At 32.6% G+C, this 17,792-nt stretch overlaps 2 protein-coding genes and 3 long non-coding RNA genes across 5 annotated transcripts; 2 read left to right on the forward strand and 3 right to left on the reverse strand.

Annotated features, from left to right (window-relative positions):
- The first annotated feature begins 489 nt into the window (after positions 1-489).
- Positions 490-1,920, forward strand: LOC146720008 (uncharacterized). Its single transcript, XR_014926249.1, has 4 exons — positions 490-934; positions 1,025-1,084; positions 1,704-1,752; positions 1,835-1,920. It is a non-coding gene; the product is annotated as an uncharacterized LOC146720008 (long non-coding RNA).
- A 534-nt stretch (positions 1,921-2,454) lies between these two features.
- LOC114935161 (odorant receptor 4-like) lies at positions 2,455-5,060 on the reverse strand. Its single transcript, XM_029307898.2, has 6 exons — positions 4,741-5,060; positions 3,959-4,304; positions 3,431-3,667; positions 3,073-3,186; positions 2,736-2,891; positions 2,455-2,622 (listed from the first exon to the last, which is right to left on the reverse strand). Exons 1-6 carry the CDS (start codon positions 4,995-4,997, stop codon positions 2,572-2,574), a joined length of 1,161 nt encoding a protein of 386 aa, XP_029163731.2. The 5' UTR covers positions 4,998-5,060; the 3' UTR covers positions 2,455-2,571.
- Positions 5,061-7,603: 2,543 nt separating this feature from the next.
- Positions 7,604-8,154, reverse strand: LOC146720009 (uncharacterized). Its single transcript, XR_014926250.1, has 3 exons — positions 8,108-8,154; positions 7,915-8,033; positions 7,604-7,837 (listed from the first exon to the last, which is right to left on the reverse strand). It is a non-coding gene; the product is annotated as an uncharacterized LOC146720009 (long non-coding RNA).
- A 1,068-nt stretch (positions 8,155-9,222) lies between these two features.
- LOC146720010 (uncharacterized) lies at positions 9,223-9,868 on the forward strand. Its single transcript, XR_014926251.1, has 3 exons — positions 9,223-9,269; positions 9,344-9,462; positions 9,541-9,868. It is a non-coding gene; the product is annotated as an uncharacterized LOC146720010 (long non-coding RNA).
- Positions 9,869-10,788: 920 nt separating this feature from the next.
- On the reverse strand, positions 10,789-16,657 carry LOC114936353 (odorant receptor 22c-like). The gene is made up of 5 exons (XM_085489290.1): positions 16,257-16,657; positions 11,743-12,088; positions 11,408-11,641; positions 11,086-11,199; positions 10,789-10,986 (listed from the first exon to the last, which is right to left on the reverse strand). The coding sequence occupies exons 1-5, from the start codon at positions 16,511-16,513 to the stop codon at positions 10,789-10,791; spliced, it is 1,149 nt and encodes a 382-aa protein (XP_085345416.1). The 5' UTR covers positions 16,514-16,657.
- Positions 16,658-17,792: the final 1,135 nt, after the last annotated feature.

Consider the following 17,792-nt stretch of genomic DNA (forward strand, 5'->3'; position numbering starts at 1 on the left):
GGGTGATGTGCATTCAACATATAGCCATGTCCGTAATTGTTTGGAAAAGTTTTCGTAATATAGAGAATGAACGCGCGAAAAATACATAAACAGCTAACATCACATTTTACGTTATTCCATTTAGAACAGTTAAAAGCAAGTCTTGTATATATTTCAATATTCTTATATTGTTGAACAAAAATAAACAAATATAAAATTTTATGCATTAAAATATGTGTAAAATAATTTTCTACTATATAAAGATAATTGCAAGAAAAGATAAAATGTGTAAATTAATTTTAATTAATTCTTGCAAATAAAATTAACAATTTGTTTTAATTTAAGTATCAAAAACAAAGAATAGTCTCTTTATTCACGGGAATTATTTATAAATATAAACAAATATATGCTTTGAATATATTTCAAAAATTATTATGACGTTAATTATTTACTTTAATGTGTACTGATTCAATTAAAAGACAATAGATTTTGTGACAACTTTTTTTTCTCCCGACTGCTGCCAACCGTAGGTTGGCGAAAAGAGAGGAAGTATGCGTTTCATCGAGCCCGGATCGGTCGTGACCTTAATTCTCGATAACTACTGCATAGTTTTATATCAACTTTGGAACATAAGTTTCTTATTAATCAAGGAAGGTTTAAAGCGTATTATTATCGTTATTTATTCTATTAATAAAAAGTGAAAAATGAGTATTATTTCGTCAATACGGTCTCTCATTGGCTGCTGTGTGAACCTAAGAGGAAAAATGATTCACCAATGAGATTCGTTGTAGTATCCGGATAGGGAATGTTGGTGACATTGGTATATACATCTCGAAGTAATAATGACGGGACTGATAGGATAGGTTAGCTGTCACCTGTTGCGTGTTATTGTCAACAACAATATTAAGTGAAGTGTATTATTATGGATATATCTCAAGAAGATATAAATAAAGGAGTAAGTTTCTTCTTTTATATTTATTGTTTTTTTCTTTATTTAGGATATTGTTAATTATTATTTATTTATTGTTTCTTTATTTATATGTAGGAAGAAGATACTCGCTTGGAGATATCTGAAGAAGAAAACATTATTAATAATAGAAAACGAGTAAGTCTTGTTATTAATAATTAATAAAAATATATAATATAATTAATAATATAATTAATCTGTTGTAGTCATAACATGGCTATATGAATTTATATTTGTCTGCGTAGCCACTTATTTGCTATTAAATTTGCTACGTAGCCACATTGCTATAAATATCCACATATATAATTGTATAAATGTATATAGTTATTTTTTCTCTTATTTGTATATTATATAATAATTATATAATTAATTAAAAATATGTATACAAATATATTTATAGTTATACAAAGATATTAGCGCACCAATAATTATGGCAATGCAGACAAATATATTAACTTACATAGCCAATTATCTACTACAAAAGATTATTCACATATGTAATAATAATTAAGGCTATACAAATATATAAACTTACTTGTGATTACATAATGTATAAACTTATATAACCATAAGAAAGTTAATATATTTGTCGAAGCCATAATTATAATTGCGTACAAGTTTACGTATTTGATATAAGATATTGTTGTCATCTGTCTTTGTCATCTGTCTCTCTCTATCTATCAATCTATCTATCTAGCTATTTTTTTTTATTTATCTCTCTATTTATATTATATTATATTAATTAAAAAAATTGTAGCAGAAAAATATTTGGAAAGAATATAGAACATTGCAGTCACATGGTGAGTGTATGTGTCTTTATTATTATTATTATTATATTATATACATTGTAATATATAAATTACATAATAAAAACTTTTACATGTGTAGGATGAAGAAGCAGAGAGACAAAAGAATGAAGAAACAGCATAAGAACAGCAATAAATTAGAAAATAAATAAAAAAAAAAATAATAAAAAAATTAGAAAATAAAAAATAAAAAATAAAAAACAATTAAAAAAAAAATAAAAAATAAAAAACAATTAGAAAATAAATAATAAAAATAAATTAGAAAAAAAAATTAGAAAATAAAAAATAAATTAGAAAATAAAAAAATTAGAAAATAATAAAATTTTTTACAAAAAAAAAACTCCCGACTGCTGCCAACAAAGTTTTAATGTTTAAATTAGAAAATAAATAAAAAAAAAAATAATAAAAAAATTAGAAAATAAAAAATAAAAAATAAAAAACAATTAGAAATAAATAAAAAATAAAAAACAAAATTAAAGTAAAAAACAAAACAAAAATTAAAAATAATAAAAAAACAAAAAAATTATAAGTATAAAAAATAAGCTTGTAAAAGTTGGAAATAATCACACATAAATAAAGTCTGTTGTTTATTATATAATTTTTCTTATTTAAATTTATTGTTATCATACATATTTAGCGCTATATAATTTACAAAAATTTCAGATTTTTGAATTCAAAAATTTTTTTTAATTATAATTATTGCATCTGTATTTGGAAAAATATTTTATATTACAATGTGTTTTTTATTTTAACCAATAATATAAATAACTCTCGATTTTGACTATTATTTAAAAATTAACATTTATCTAACATTATTTTTTATTGCATCGTCAACAATACCGACAGATACGATCCCGAAGCATTCATAATCTGAAATAATTTTGCTTGTTGTATTAGAAATCAATATACCTATAATTATAATATAAGCATGCACTTTTTAAATTTTAAGATAAAAGCATAATACATATATGCATAATTCTTACGCTTGTGAAGGTTTCTAAGGAGAGATTCATCATTTTTCCCACTGTAAGCGTTAACTGTTTCTGCGATCTTAATATGATAAATAACAAAATACGACTGTCTTTAGATTTCAGATCGTACCATGCACAATTGTATGCTGCAACGCCAATTTCCTTGCTCTACAAAGATATTAACAAAAAAATGTTTGAAATTTATAAATAATTTATTAATATTTCTTAATAACGCATCTATAATATAAGTATAATTTTTAATAATATTCTTTTTCAAAAAGTAAGCGCACAATCTTCTTTTTCTCAATTCTTTATTATTATAATATCTATTATTATATCATCTTATAACCTTGCTGCTCAGATATTCTCCAGCGAAGCAGAATATAAACGCCTCGAGATTCGTTATGGTGTAAAATAAGAGGGACTTTAGTATTTGTTCTAACGCATTGGGACTACCGATTGCCTGCGAATATTATATGATTATTTTTGACATTCTATACGTATGACATGTTAATAAAAAGTATATATATGTAAACGGAATATTTATTCATAAAAATATTAAATTTTTAATATTAAAATTTTATATTAAAAATATTAAATTTTTAAAATTTAATAAAATAACTGTAAATTCATATATATTTCATAATATATTATATTACTTATATATAATTACTTGAAGGATTTTAATAATTTTATATTCAACTCACTGTTACGATAACGAAGGCTAGAGAGCAAATCATTATTGTATTTGAGATAAATTGAAGCAACGCAATGTATGAATAGAGACTTTCGATATTCTCTGAAAAACTGATAATTTTTTGATGCTTTCGAATAATTTTACTCGTAATAATGTGATATGGTATACGTTTGTTCTCCTCTTTGCGGGGTACAAGCTGCAATAGCCAGGAACGTATAATGTCGATTTGACCAGCCGTATGTAAAATCTGGAAAACAAATCCTGTTGAAATTGATGATTCAACCGATTGATATTCAGCAAAACAAAACATTGCGCGCATAATAGCACCATTAAAATAAATAACAAATTTCACATATCAGATTCTCCATTTAAATTCTTGAATCTATCACAGTTTCAAAACGCATCCAATAAAATTGACTTATCCGAAATTAATTTATTATATGTTATATTAAACTCAACATATTTATTATATATATATATATATATATATGTGTGTGTGTAATACCTTTAAATATATAGATCGCTCTATTCAACTTACCAAAGTCAATAATAAAGAATTTGTTATACCAGCCGCCCAACCGTAAAAAAGCATAAATACGAATTCTATGATTAATACAAATCTGTACATGCGCTGCGTGCTTATATTGAAAGGTATTTCTAATTTGTTAAGTAGAGGTATTTCTGTCGCCTGAGTGACATCGACATCGGCTAAAATAATACCGATGCAATACGCTACAATTGTCGTCGTATGAAGTGTGACGATCGCGTTTGTGATACGATCTGATATTTTTGCCTTGCGTTCTGTTTCACGTATACTGATGACATCGCCATTATCGCAATCATTCCAATCTTCCCTTATCATCGCCAAGATTTCGATGAATTTTCTGTGATCATATATTAGTTAATCGTTCACAGAATGCATTGCAATTTTAATTATCATATTTTGGAAATTTATTTCTTTAAAATTTGTCAGTTTTTGATATTATGAACCAATTTTTGGAAATTCTTATTTATTGAAAATAAAATTAATTATTGACAAGAACGCTAAGATGTGTCAACATATAATAGAGAATATTATATAACTGTATTCTCTCTTCGACAAAATTCTTTTATAGAAAAGTATTTTTTCCAAAGCCTATCAAATTGTATAAGTAAGAATTATTTCTCATGATTTTATAACAAATGAGTAAGAGAGAAATTTTTTGAAGTGTTTTATAGTCTTCCACTTTTAAGAACAAAAATGATTTTACAACTAAAAAAAATGTTTAACTTTACATTAATCCATATTTGTTTTTTGCAGAGTTTTTTCACATTACTTACCGCTGATTGATCCAAAACACTAAGAATTTAATAATCACTTTGGCATACGCGAAGAAACTAGACATACAGTCCATCAAGTCCATCAGTTTGGCGGAATGTATATGCGTGAGAAAGTAACGATAGTGACAGAATAAAATAAATATCACCGTAATGATCCAACATATTCTGCAGAGTACTATGCACGGTACGCCTGGCCAAACACCGCACAAAGTAAGCATAAACTTCAGCGTGCGATTAAGCGTACTCTTCCGAATCATTTTTTTTCAATTCTGCCCGTTCTCCACGTTCAAGCGAGTCCATCGATGTGTATATATAACGGAATAAAAATTCTCGGGAAAATAAAAAAAAGAACACGCTTCGCTCAGTTATATCCGTTTTCGATGACAGTATTTCGCGGAATATTTGCGCGAGAAAAAATTCTGCGTCTCTTTATGCGAGAGTTCTTCTTCAGAACTGGTTTTCAGTCACTAGCAATTGATCACACGCACGCACGTGATAATCGAAGTTTCTCATTAATTATTTTCATCGTGTTGCGTGCACGTATTGCAAATATATTGTGGGTTTTCACAAGTTTGTTGCACGAAAAGGGAAGATAGGTAGTCATTTCTCCCTCTCTCGACCTTCGTTGGAAATACAACCGCAAATTGTCTATTTTAAATATGCAATGATTCGTGCGGTGGTGGAAACGACAGTGTACATCCAATGCGCAGTCGTGTCCACGGCTCTTCAGTATGAAATATCGAGGTATAGAGAATAAAGTGCCGGAAAGAGAACGAATCAACACATAACGCGACACTGTTTTTCTGCTTATAACAATTAAAAATAAATTTCTGTTACTTAACATACAATTTGTGCGACAAATATTTAAAAAGATTTAGAAGTGTATGGAAGTGTGTGAAATAATTTGCTGCAATCGAAGAAAAAATACGACAATGACACGTAATTTTAATATTTGGTCAATATTATACAGATTCTTACATTTAATGTGGATGATTGACAAGTAAATCGGATGGTCAAATAATATAATTTTATTTAAATCATATGTTCCAAAACTAATTTTTGTATCCTACAAAAATACAAGATTTTAATTATTGATTGCAGATTTTATAAAATATTCTTTTTATTTTAAGAAATGTGAAACTTTGGCTTTATGTTTTTAACATGATAACATATAGATTATATATTCTTTCATTGTTATTAATATTGTTATATTAATATATATCTGGATGCTCATTTTATTCAAGTTTTATTCCTCGGAAAAATAGAAAAATAAATACTGAATTTTATTATAATGTACAATAATAAAAATTTATGTATTGCATTGGTCGATTATGTTAATGCGATATTGTATAGAAAATATGACGCGGAAGAGATTAGGAAGAATTTTTTAATAAGAATTACCGAACTTAAATAATTAATTACAACAGAATATTAAGAAACTGTGATATTTATAATATTAAATTGCTCGCACTTTTGCATTACTTTTTCACTTATCATTACGATAAAAAACTTAGCGAACAAATAATTTAGTATTTAAAATTGAAATATAACATGATGTATGAACAATCTGAAAGATTTTGATACTTGTCGATAAAATAATGATTTTCTGATGTCTCCGAACTATTTTATTCGTCGCGACTGATTCTCATTTCTATAATATGCAAGTTCTATCAGCTGCAGCTAAGCATCAATCAGAAACGCATAATATCAATTTGACCAGTCGTAAGTCTAAACATAAAGATCTCATTGTGTTAATAGAATCGAATTGTGGAATTCAAATGTATGTGGAATAACTGATATTCAAAAAACGAAATAAATGCATATTGTGCGAGATAACACAATCAATTTCTGCATCTATTGTATTGAGGTTTCAGAATTGCGTACAATACAATTGCTACATCCACCAAATCCAATATTATCTTTCCAATTATGTGTAGTTTCAAATTTCGCTCAATTTTATTTTCAACTTACCAAAGTCAATATCAAAGAGTTTGTTTCATCAGTCAACCAGCCGCAAAGAATCAATTGCGTGATTAATGAGAATCTGTATGTGTGTGTACGTTGCGTGTTTATGTTGAAAGAAATTTCCATGTCTCTTTGGCAGAGAAAAGAGAATTTTGCGATATTAACATAGGTCAGGATAATACTATGATGCAGATTGCGAGAATTCTGCACCATTTATTTGAATTATTCGCATTTTTGCACGTTGATTTATTGTTTATGCAATTATTCCATTTTTATATTACTTTCGCCAAAATAAATTTTCTGTGAATAATTGTATTTATCGATCATATGTTACCAATTGCAAGAAAAATTTAATTTTTGTCATAAAAATTAATTTCTTTACAGATTTGTCATTTGTAAATATTACAAATTAATATTTCTAATGTTTTTCAGACATCAAGAAGTTTCTTATTGATAAATTATTATTATTATACGGATAAAAATAATTATAGATGTGAATTTAACAAAATTTTGGGACAATTTTTCATCTTCTTATCTAAAGCTGTATTATCACATATATAAAATAATAAAAATGTATTGTTTAATGTTTTTTTATATCTTAATAATATATCTTACATATTAATTTTATTAAAATTTCTAACTCTATTATATTTTTGAGAAAAAATGATACGAGTAAGTCTTCTGAATGTTTTTCTATAATTTTTAAGTTATACATTTTCTTGATGTAACTTTAATATAATACTTTTTTCTCGATATAATCCATGATGGAGACGTATATTAATTAAAATATTTTTGCAAAATATTCTCAGTGTTGTATAACTAATATATATACATTAAATTACTTTTTAATTAAATTAAAGTAAAAAAATTTATAATTATTTTAGAGTGTGTAAGAAAACTAGACAAACAGTTCGAAATCCGCTAGAAATCGATATTGATGAAACATATTATTTATAAAACAAACTGTTAATCTCGGCTCAAATTATTGTGTTACAATAAAAATAAAATCTCGACGGCAATCGGAGCCTGTGCGGATGACATGCACAAAATTAATAAATTAAAATGAGATCTCAAGTCAAACTCATTTATTAAATTCTAAACGTTTCGACCCACTTCGGGTCTTCTTCAGTAGCTGCAAAATACAAAGAAACAAAAAAAAAATAAAAGATAATCGGTACAATCAGAAAATTATAAAACTCGTATACATACAATCCGCAAATAAATTAAATATCATTCTCCTCCCTATTCGAACCGTCCGGCCGTCGGAGTGTCTCCCTAACGGTGACCATCGTCAGGAAGGAAGCAGAGCAGTGACTCCCTTACCAACACTAATCAACATAGTATAAATTAAACGTGTAAGATCCCCAAGAATTATAAATTAAAAACCGGGAAGAACACTCACCCCGACAGCAAAAACAGAGAGAACACGATGCTACACGTGACACATCACTCTAACGACTGTGCGGTATTCTACCTCGACACAGTCGATACATATATACGCAAAAAAAAACAAATATAAAAATAAAATATGAAAATAAAAATAAAAACAACTAATACTTATCGGCACTCATGTCAAAGGTCTAACGAAAAAATCCGGTTATGTATAATCACAAAGCTAGATTTTGGTAAATTTTTCAATTAACAGATCAAAATTCTCGTTTAATTTGTCGGTGTCGCTATGTAAATTTAAACTATTCTTCTGACGCTTTATGTGGATCATTTCGGATATCAAACGTTTACCTAAAAAAGGCTCCTCATCCAAGATTTTTACATCCTCCCAATTAAATTCATGGTTCAATAATCTATGTTCCGATATGACTGATAATTGTGACGCGTTTCTTTTTATGTTGCTGCGATGTTCTTTCATCCTAGTTTTCAACAATCTACCCGTCTGCCCCACATACGACGCATCACAATCCATACAATCAATTTTATAAACTACATTGTTATGGAGTTCCCTTGGTAACTTATCCTTGTGTACTTTAATGAATTTACGGAGACTGTTAATTGCTGTATAGGATGGAATGACATCCAAATCACGTGTAATGTCCTCGATTCTCTTTGATACATTATTAATATACGGAATATTAAAGTACGAAACTTTTTTCTGCGTTGGAATCTTGTCATTGCATATATTTGTTCTATTGTTATGCAACTTATTATTGTACCGGAAGAACAACTTTTTTAACCGCGCTTGTAATGTTTGAAATATCAATTTGAGAGGATAATTATTAGACAAAAGAACTCCAATCATAGACTCAAAATTATCTTTATGGAATTTCGGATGAGATAGCCAAAAAACTATCTATGAGGCTGATAATGGTGCCTTTTTTATGGCAGAGAGGATGCTGCGACTCAAAATTTAAATATCTACCTGAATACGTCGGCTTATGAAATAAATCAATATTATAAGTATTAGTTTTTATTTTTATTTTCATATTTTATTTTTATATTTGTTTTTTTTTGCGTATATATGTATCGACTGTGTCGAGGTAGAATACCGCACAGTCGTTAGAGTGATGTGTCACGTGTAGCATCGTGTTCTCTCTGTTTTTGCTGTCGGGGTGAGTGTTCTTCCCGGTTTTTAATTTATAATTCTTGGGGATCTTACACGTTTAATTTATACTATGTTGATTAGTGTTGGTAAGGGAGTCACTGCTCTGCTTCCTTCCTGACGATGGTCACCGTTAGGGAGACACTCCGACGGCCGGACGGTTCGAATAGGGAGGAGAATGATATTTAATTTATTTGCGGATTGTAATGTATACGAGTTTTATAATTTTCTGATTGTACCGATTATCTTTTATTTTTTTTTTGTTTCTTTGTATTTTGCAGCTACTGAAGAAGACCCGAAGTGGGTCGAAACGTTTAGAATTTAATAAATGAGTTTGACTTGAGATCTCATTTTAATTTATTAATTTTGTGCATGTCATCCGCACAGGCTCCGATTGCCGTCGAGATTTTATTTTTATTGAAACATATTATTGTAACAATCTGAATATTTTGTATAAAATATATGACGCATCTGATTAAATACTGCAGTGAATACATAAATTTCAATGCACGTTTAAGCATACTTTTACAAGCCATATTTCTTATTTCTTTTTGCCTTTGTCAGCTAATGCAAGTGAGAAGGTATCAAAGTGTAAAATATAACAGCAGAAAAATCGAAACAGCGGAAAAATAAAAGTAATATACTCGCATTAAATGTATATCTTGATGACAACTTTGCAGAAATTTTATAGTTCAGAGAACTGAAAAAAAATTAAAACAATTAAATGCGATACCAGAAAAATTGATGTTACTTATTTGCTTATAATTGAAAAAATTTGATAATTAATATTTTATATAATATGATATTAATATTTTAATAAAATATTACTTTTTAATTATGCAAACAGTTTTTAACATTAATTTTTCTTAATATAAATTTTATATATATGTATATCTCGAATATTATGATTTCTTTATCCAGCAATTTTTAGTTATAATATTGGAAGCACATAAATATAAATCAACGGTACATATACAACCGCTCTGAAAGAATTAAAATGATATAATTTTAAAAGTTATTTTTAATTATCACGATTATAACATATATTGATATAATATGATTATTATTGTATGATTTCTGGAAAATATTGGGATTTAAATTAAAATATCGTGATATAAGCAAAAAGTAACGGCTCATATCATTTTATATTTTTCTAAAAATTACTATCTTTTTTTAGAACATATAACCATGAAAAATATTATATCTATCACTAGTGAAGATATATTTACACATTACGATATATGCCTCACGACTATTGTTTAAAAATCTTTAAACGCACGATGTTTATTGCATGGCCAGCAACACTGACAAATATGATCCCGAAGCTTTCATAATCTATAAAATACGTGCTTTTTGTATTAAAAATTAATATTTTTTCAAATTATAATCTTACAAAGAAGGATGTTTTGAATATTACTATAAAAAGTTTATGTACATAATATATCAATATAAAAAGATTATAAGTCAATATATAAATTTATATAATTAGTAAGTAAATTATGTAGAAAAATATTTTTGATATAAGTATCTTATGTATTATTGTCCATAATTTTTCTACGTATAAATCTTACGTCTGTAAACGATTCTAAAGAGAGATCCATAATTTTTCCGACTGTAAGCGTCAATTGTTTCTGCGCTCTTAATATGATAAATATCAAATTACGACTATTTTCAGGTTTCATTTCATACCATGCAGAATAATACGCTGCATTTCCAATAGCTCTGCTCTAGAAAGGTAAACATGATTAAGGAGTTGTTCAAATATTTCTTTTAATTTGCCAAACTCGCAAGAAAAAATTATCGATCATTATCCCCATATAGCTGACCTTATTTTTCAGATATTCTCCTGCATAGCAAAATATGAACGCTTCGAGATTTGTCACGGTGTAAAATAAAAGAGTTCTCATTATTAGCTCGACCGCATCGGGGCTGCCAATCGCCTGCAATACCAAAATGCGAGCAATTAGTAAGATAAAACATTATTATCTTTGAAATCGTAAGTATTTTTATAGCTTTAATGTACTTAAAATCCAGAGAAATTATTTTTAGATAACAAGATTGTAGAGAACTAGAAATCATAGTGGATCAATTTTATAAAATTATGAATATCCGTTCTCTTATGAATTATAAACATTTCTTTTTACTTACTGTTACAATGAGGAACGCCAATGAGCAAATAAGCACCGTATTTAAAGTGAATTGCAACAGTGCGATGTACGTGTACATATTCTCGATGTATTCCGCGAATTTGATGACTTTCTGATGCTTTCGAATGATTTCATTCGTCGTGACACCCAATTCGCCTCCCTCTTCGTTATTCTTGATTACTAACTTGGTCAACCAGCAGCGCAGGATGTCCATTTGGCCGCCTAAGTGTAGAATCTGAAAATAACAATCCCATTAAATTGACTAAAGTTTCAGGAATGTTATGTATAGACAATATAGACATCGAAAAAAATATTACAAGGCATAAATTTTCTTACCAAAGTTAAAAGCAGAGCGTTCAGTAAACCAGTCCCACAGCCGGACAGGATGAGATGGACAAATTGTACATATAGCAGTGTTTTATACCTTTGCTTCGTATTTATGTCGATAGGAAGAACCACCTTTAAGAGGAGAGGTAATTCAGACTGATGATCGTCGATGTCGACATCGGCCAAAAAAACGCCGATGCTATATCCAACGATGGTTAATGTGTGAAGTGTGAACATTGCATTAGTAATACGACCTGCCAATTTTGCCTTGCACCTTGTTTCGCGCATATTAATGTCGCTATTGTTGCAATCGTTCCAATCTTCCTCCATTATCATTAATATTTCGGCGAACTTTCTATAAATGAATATAACAGAATCATTGATTATTGCCGGTTGCCGAAAAAAAGTTGTATATTTCTAAATCTAAATCATAAGGAAGGCGTAAAGAGCCATACGCGGATGTTTTCTACGTACATTTCCAACAAAACTAAATTTTCGTATATTTCTTTCATTACAGAGACTCTTGTGTCTCTAAAGAATCAATCTAAATAAATTGCAAATGTAGGCGTGCGATTATTTTCGAGAGTATGTATCACGCCATCATATTATTGTCGCCTTGTCGTCTCGTCCTCGTGTTCGATTATTTATTTATATTTATGTTACCGTGTGCGAATAATAAGAGGTTTGATCCGTGTAGAAAATAACAGATGCGACCGTTCGAAAACAAACCAGAGCACGGGTTAGTTGTCGCTTAGCGATTGGCTCAAGTATGATAGGAAGGGATTATTAGGGAAATTAGGAGCGATATAAGTATCAGCGATTTTTGGTAGACGGACACAGAACGCTCTCTTTTTGGACACACTCTCTCGTACGATCGAGGACCGCCGAGGTCGGAGCGACGGCGAAGAGACAAGGGAACATTTAGCATTTGGACGACAAGAGGCACCTTGAGTTCGCAATAAATATATTATACTCTAATTTCAATTCCTTATTTGATCCGGATTCTTTCCTGACTAATTAACCCGGTCTCCTTACATATATATCTATTCTCTCCACAATCGTTTATCGCCTACAGTTAATCAGAAGTGGGATCGAGGCGTTGCACCCGGTTTCGCGAATTCGGCCTGGGAGAGGCGATTCGGGAGTTCGCGATACGCGTCGAGTGTGGGACGCGCGGGTTGAGACGATCAACGCATAGTGATCTTTGGGTTGCGCGAGTGTTGGGGACATCGCGGAGTGCCCGAGGAACCGATCGAGCAAATCTGAGGGACGATGGCGGAGTCGATGCAGCCGAGTGATTTCACCATCGCTGAGATGAAGGAGGCTCTTCGCGAGAAAGGACTGACCTTGGGAGGGTCGAAAGCCGAGCTCATCCAGCGCCTGAATGCCAACGATTCAGGCGTATGGGCGAGGATTGAGCGAGCAACGGAGGCAGGAGAGATATTCGGATGGCATCCCGGCTTCAGGAGGTGTGCGTTCACCCAGTGAACAGGGTGACGCCATGGAGATGGAGACCGTGGACGATACGCCGAGACGAGGAGACCGAGTGAGGATGACGACGCCGGAACGGAGAGAGCACGACGACGCGACGCAGGCGGAACTCTTGTTACTGCGTCGAGAGCGAGAAATTTTGGAGAGAGAGCGACAGTTGCTCCAAAGGGAAATAGAGATGATGAGGAGTGCAGCCTCGACACCGACGATGACGAACGGCAGCGTCATTTCTGCGTTCGGCGGTGTGAGAGGAATCAAGGAGCTGCTGCCTGAGTTTGACGCGACGGACAGCACCTTTTGGAGATGGAGGCAGCAGTTGGAGCTGCTGAGACGCACGTACCAGTTGGACGAGAATTCAGCGAGAGTATTAATTAGCTCTCGGTTGAAAGGTCGTGCGTTGACGTGGTTCTACTCCAAGGCCGAGTATGTGACGCTGGACCTGGAGGACCTTCTGCGGGAAATGGAGTCGATGTTCGACCTGCGGCCAGGAAAGCTGACACTGAGGAGAGAATTCGAGGCTCGTGTGTGGAAAGGAGACGAGCAATTCTGCGATTATTACCACGAAAAGGTGATTCTCGCAAATCGCGTACCAATCGCGGAAGACGAGCTCCTCGATTACATCATCGAAGGAGTGACGGATCCTCGGCTGCAGAGTCAGGCGCGCCTGATGAACTTCCAATCCGGAAGAGAATTATTGAAGGCGTTCGAGAAGGTGGTCCGAGGGAATCCAAAGAGACCAGACGTCCGGCCAGGGAGAGACGGAGTGAGGACAACCAGCGGAGTCAGAGCAGAGGCGGCGACGCGGGGAGGCCCGACGAGGTGTTACAAGTGTCGTGAAACAGGCCATACCGCGGCCCAGTGCGTGCGACCGCAAGCGAAGCGAGCGTGTTACGTGTGCGAATCTCCGAATCATTTCGCCAGAGAATGTCCGAAAGCGAAATCGGTCCGCGGCGTCGGAAACGCCGAACAGCGTTGCGCAAACTACGTCGATGAACGTCGTGCAACCGGTTGCATTATTAAAGCCATATACAATCACTGTAAAAATTATAACTGAAAACGAGAATAAAGGTTTTGACAATTACGTGGTGGACGCAATCATAGATTCGGGTTCTCCGATCAGTTTAGTTAAAAGCGAGATAATTCAGGGCGATTCACGTCTGCTCGAGAACGAGAGCATCGATCAATTTTGCGGAATCAACGGCTCGCGGTTAGATATCGACGGCATCGTTCACGCCGACTTAGAGGTGAGAGGCGTGCGGTTGGAAATGAAGTTTTACACGGTGCCTCATAATACGATGGCGTATAGTGTGCTACTCGGTAGAGATTTCTTGAATTGTCCGTCGCTGCGTGTTACTTTAGGGCAAGATCTTGAAATTGCAAGCACGGAAGAAGCGCGCGTTATTAGCCAAACGATGCATATTGAATGCGACGATGGTGTTGTACATCCGAGCGAAGAGTTGAAAATTAATCCGGCGGTTGACAAGGATACATCCGAAAAGATCCGCGAGATCTATGAATCCTATTATCTAAATAATTTTCGAGCGGAGAAATGCGCGCCGGACTTCGAGATGGTTATCGCACCGAAACATGAACAACCGATAAGTATAAGCCCGCGGAGATTATCGGTCGCGGACAAGGAAATCTTACGCGAGATTGCGACGAGAGACACCGACGAGAATATAGAGCCTGTTTTGAATTATCCTGTACTACGTAACATCAGGGACGTACATAGGTTCGTCGGATTCGTGAATTATTTTCGTCAATTTATTCCGAGATTTTCATTGGTGGCAAAACCATTGTACGATTCGATTAGAAAAAACTCTGTCTTTAAGTTTAGCCGTCACCTGTTTGTTGTCATTGACGCGTTCGCTAAATTTATCCGGCTCTACCCGCGTAAGTCGACAGCATCGGAGGAATCGATAAAGTATCTCTGTGAATATTTCCGCGTGTATAGTAAACCGAAACGTTTAATTTCGGACAGAGGAACTTGTTTCACATCTGACGTATTTAAGAGATACTTGGAATCCGGTGCCATAGAGCACGTATCAATCGCTGTGAGCACGCCGAGAGCAAACGGACAGGTGGAAAGATTTAATAAAATGATAACTGGTATATTTGCGCCCGACCAAATGCGTCCGTATATACGTGCATGACGAAGCATTCTCTTGTAAAGGAATTTTGTTCAAATTATATTTTATTTTGTTCTATTTTATCGTTTGACCGAGACGGCCAAAATGTCAGAATGGCCGAACTGTAGGCGTGCGATTATTTTCGAGAGTATGTATCACGCCATCATATTATTGTCGCCTTGTCGTCTCGTCCTCGTGTTCGATTATTTATTTATATTTATGTTACCGTGTGCGAATAATAAGAGGTTTGATCCGTGTAGAAAATAACAGATGCGACCGTTCGAAAACAAACCAGAGCACGGGTTAGTTGTCGCTTAGCGATTGGCTCAAGTATGATAGGAAGGGATTATTAGGGAAATTAGGAGCGATATAAGTATCAGCGATTTTTGGTAGACGGACACAGAACGCTCTCTTTTTGGACACACTCTCTCTTACGATCGAGGACCGCCGAGGTCGGAGCGACGGCGAAGAGACAAGGGAACATTTAGCATTTGGACGACAAGAGGCACCTTGAGTTCGCAATAAATATATTATACTCTAATCTCAATTCCTTATTTGATCCGGATTCTTTCCTGACTAATTAACCCGGTCTCCTTACATATATATCTATTTTCTCCACAATCGTTTATCGGCCTACACAAAGTAAAATTATAACGACATCGGTTAACGCCTTTAAACAAAAATTCAATAATTCTCATCTTTCTGTCTTCGAAGTAAAATATATACATTGATCGCGGCAGAAATAAAAGAAATGAGATAGTTATATATAAAATGCATTTTATGTGTATTCTCTCGTATTCTCTAATATGAGAAAAAAATGTAGTCTCTAAACAAAATAATGAAAGCAATTTTTGGAGATAACATGCATTATACGTAACATTATTTATGCGCTACATGACTCACCGTTCATTCCACCAAAATATGATCAATTTAGTCATATACTTGACTTGCGTTAGGAAGCTACTGAAACAGTCCATTAAGTCGAAGAGATCGCTCGTGTGTAAATGAAGCAGAAGATACCGGTAATGACAGATATTGTCTATCGCTAATGCGATAATCCAATACACTCTGCAGATTATAACGCACGATGTCCCTGGCCATACACCGCATAAAGTGAGCATTAGCTGTAACGTGCGATTAATTGTACTTTTACGCGTCATAATTTCTTCCCTCCGTTCTTCTTATGCACCGTTTCTTACGCGGGGAAAAAACATTGAATCGTTCGCATGTAGTAGAACAAACGCGCTTTCAGATTAAAGAGCTACGATACTCTCTTTCGATATATTTCTCAACCTCGATGTTTATTCTAGAATGACTACGTAAAGACTGCGGGAGATCCCGAAGAAATAATCAAATAGGCGTCTCTCTTAGACCAATCGACCAATGGCAATAATTCATTAAATATTTAACTGCGGTAACTCATTAAATATTTTTTGTCGCATTGCGTGCGGAGCTCTCGCGAATATACATTTATCGCGGTCTTTTCGATACCAGAAGGGAAAGATGCACATGGGGTAATTTTTTTCCTTCCCTTTGATAATGCTAACGCACTCGTATATCGTTAAATAAAAAATATGAACTATGCGTGAAGGTAAATGCGAAGATGTGTACGTTCGCTGGTTGCTCGTATTTCAGCAAAGTTTACAAAGTTTAAGAGCTAGAAGCAATCAGAAGACCTAATGTGTAATTTGCTGCGGCAATAATTATGAGATAATAATAATAATAATAATAATAATAATAATAATAATAATAATTATTATTATTATTATTATTATTATTATTATTATTTAGCTTGCGATCTCTATAGGTCCATTTTCGTCGATCAAAAAAGCAAGATATTAATTTGACCTACCTAATTTGTAGAGTCAAAAAATTAAAATTCTGTCATTCATGACAATTATTATATTATTTACTTAAAAGAGAGAAATAAATATAAAATGTAATGAGTAAATTCCTCAAGATGCACGTAAGTAAATCAAATCTCGTAGATTATTCTTTTAAGAATTTAGTATTTGCAAGTGAAATCTTATTCAAAAGAATCAGGTGGTGGCTTCTCGGTGAAATATCAATGAAACATAAGACAGAACAAAGTGTGAGTACTTTCATTGAAAAAGAAGAAATGCTCACTGATGTTGAGTAAAATCTTGTCTTTGCTTCAATTAGTTCAGTGTTTCACTCATACTTTCATTGATTAAATTTGAGAAAGATATTCAATTTTCTGTATATATATTATTATTTAGTATCTAATAATTTAGTTTAGTATTAATAATTGAATGTAAAATTTAAATAATAATAATATTTGGAAGAATAATTCACGCACATACACAACATGGAAAGCATCACAAAATGTTATAATTTTATTTTTTGAGATCTTTTGCTTATATAATATATGTATAGATACAGATAACCAGAGTTAGAAACACGGCGTTGAATAAACCT

This window comes from Nylanderia fulva, unplaced genomic scaffold (assembly GCF_048542155.1).
Source record: "Nylanderia fulva isolate GAGA-0341 unplaced genomic scaffold, ASM4854215v1 Scaffold8, whole genome shotgun sequence".
Taxonomy (NCBI): domain Eukaryota; kingdom Metazoa; phylum Arthropoda; class Insecta; order Hymenoptera; family Formicidae; genus Nylanderia; species Nylanderia fulva.

Excerpts from the sequence above, each read along its gene's own strand:
- LOC114936353 (XM_085489290.1), bottom strand. The coding sequence starts at position 16,513 with ATGACGCGTAAAAGTACAATTAATCGCACGTTACAGCTAATGCTCACT. Across the intron at positions 12,089-16,256 it reads ATATTTTGGTGGAATGAACG|AAAGTTCGCCGAAATATTAA; the intron begins GTGAGTCATGTA and ends ATTCATTTATAG. Across the intron at positions 11,642-11,742 it reads ACGCTCTGCTTTTAACTTTG|ATTCTACACTTAGGCGGCCA; the intron begins GTAAGAAAATTT and ends TGTTATTTTCAG.
- LOC114935161 (XM_029307898.2), bottom strand. The coding sequence starts at position 4,997 with ATGATTCGGAAGAGTACGCTTAATCGCACGCTGAAGTTTATGCTTACT. Across the intron at positions 4,305-4,740 it reads GTGTTTTGGATCAATCAGCG|AAAATTCATCGAAATCTTGG; the intron begins GTAAGTAATGTG and ends ATATGATCACAG. Across the intron at positions 2,623-2,735 it reads CCTTAGAAACCTTCACAAGC|ATTATGAATGCTTCGGGATC; the intron begins GTAAGAATTATG and ends AAATTATTTCAG.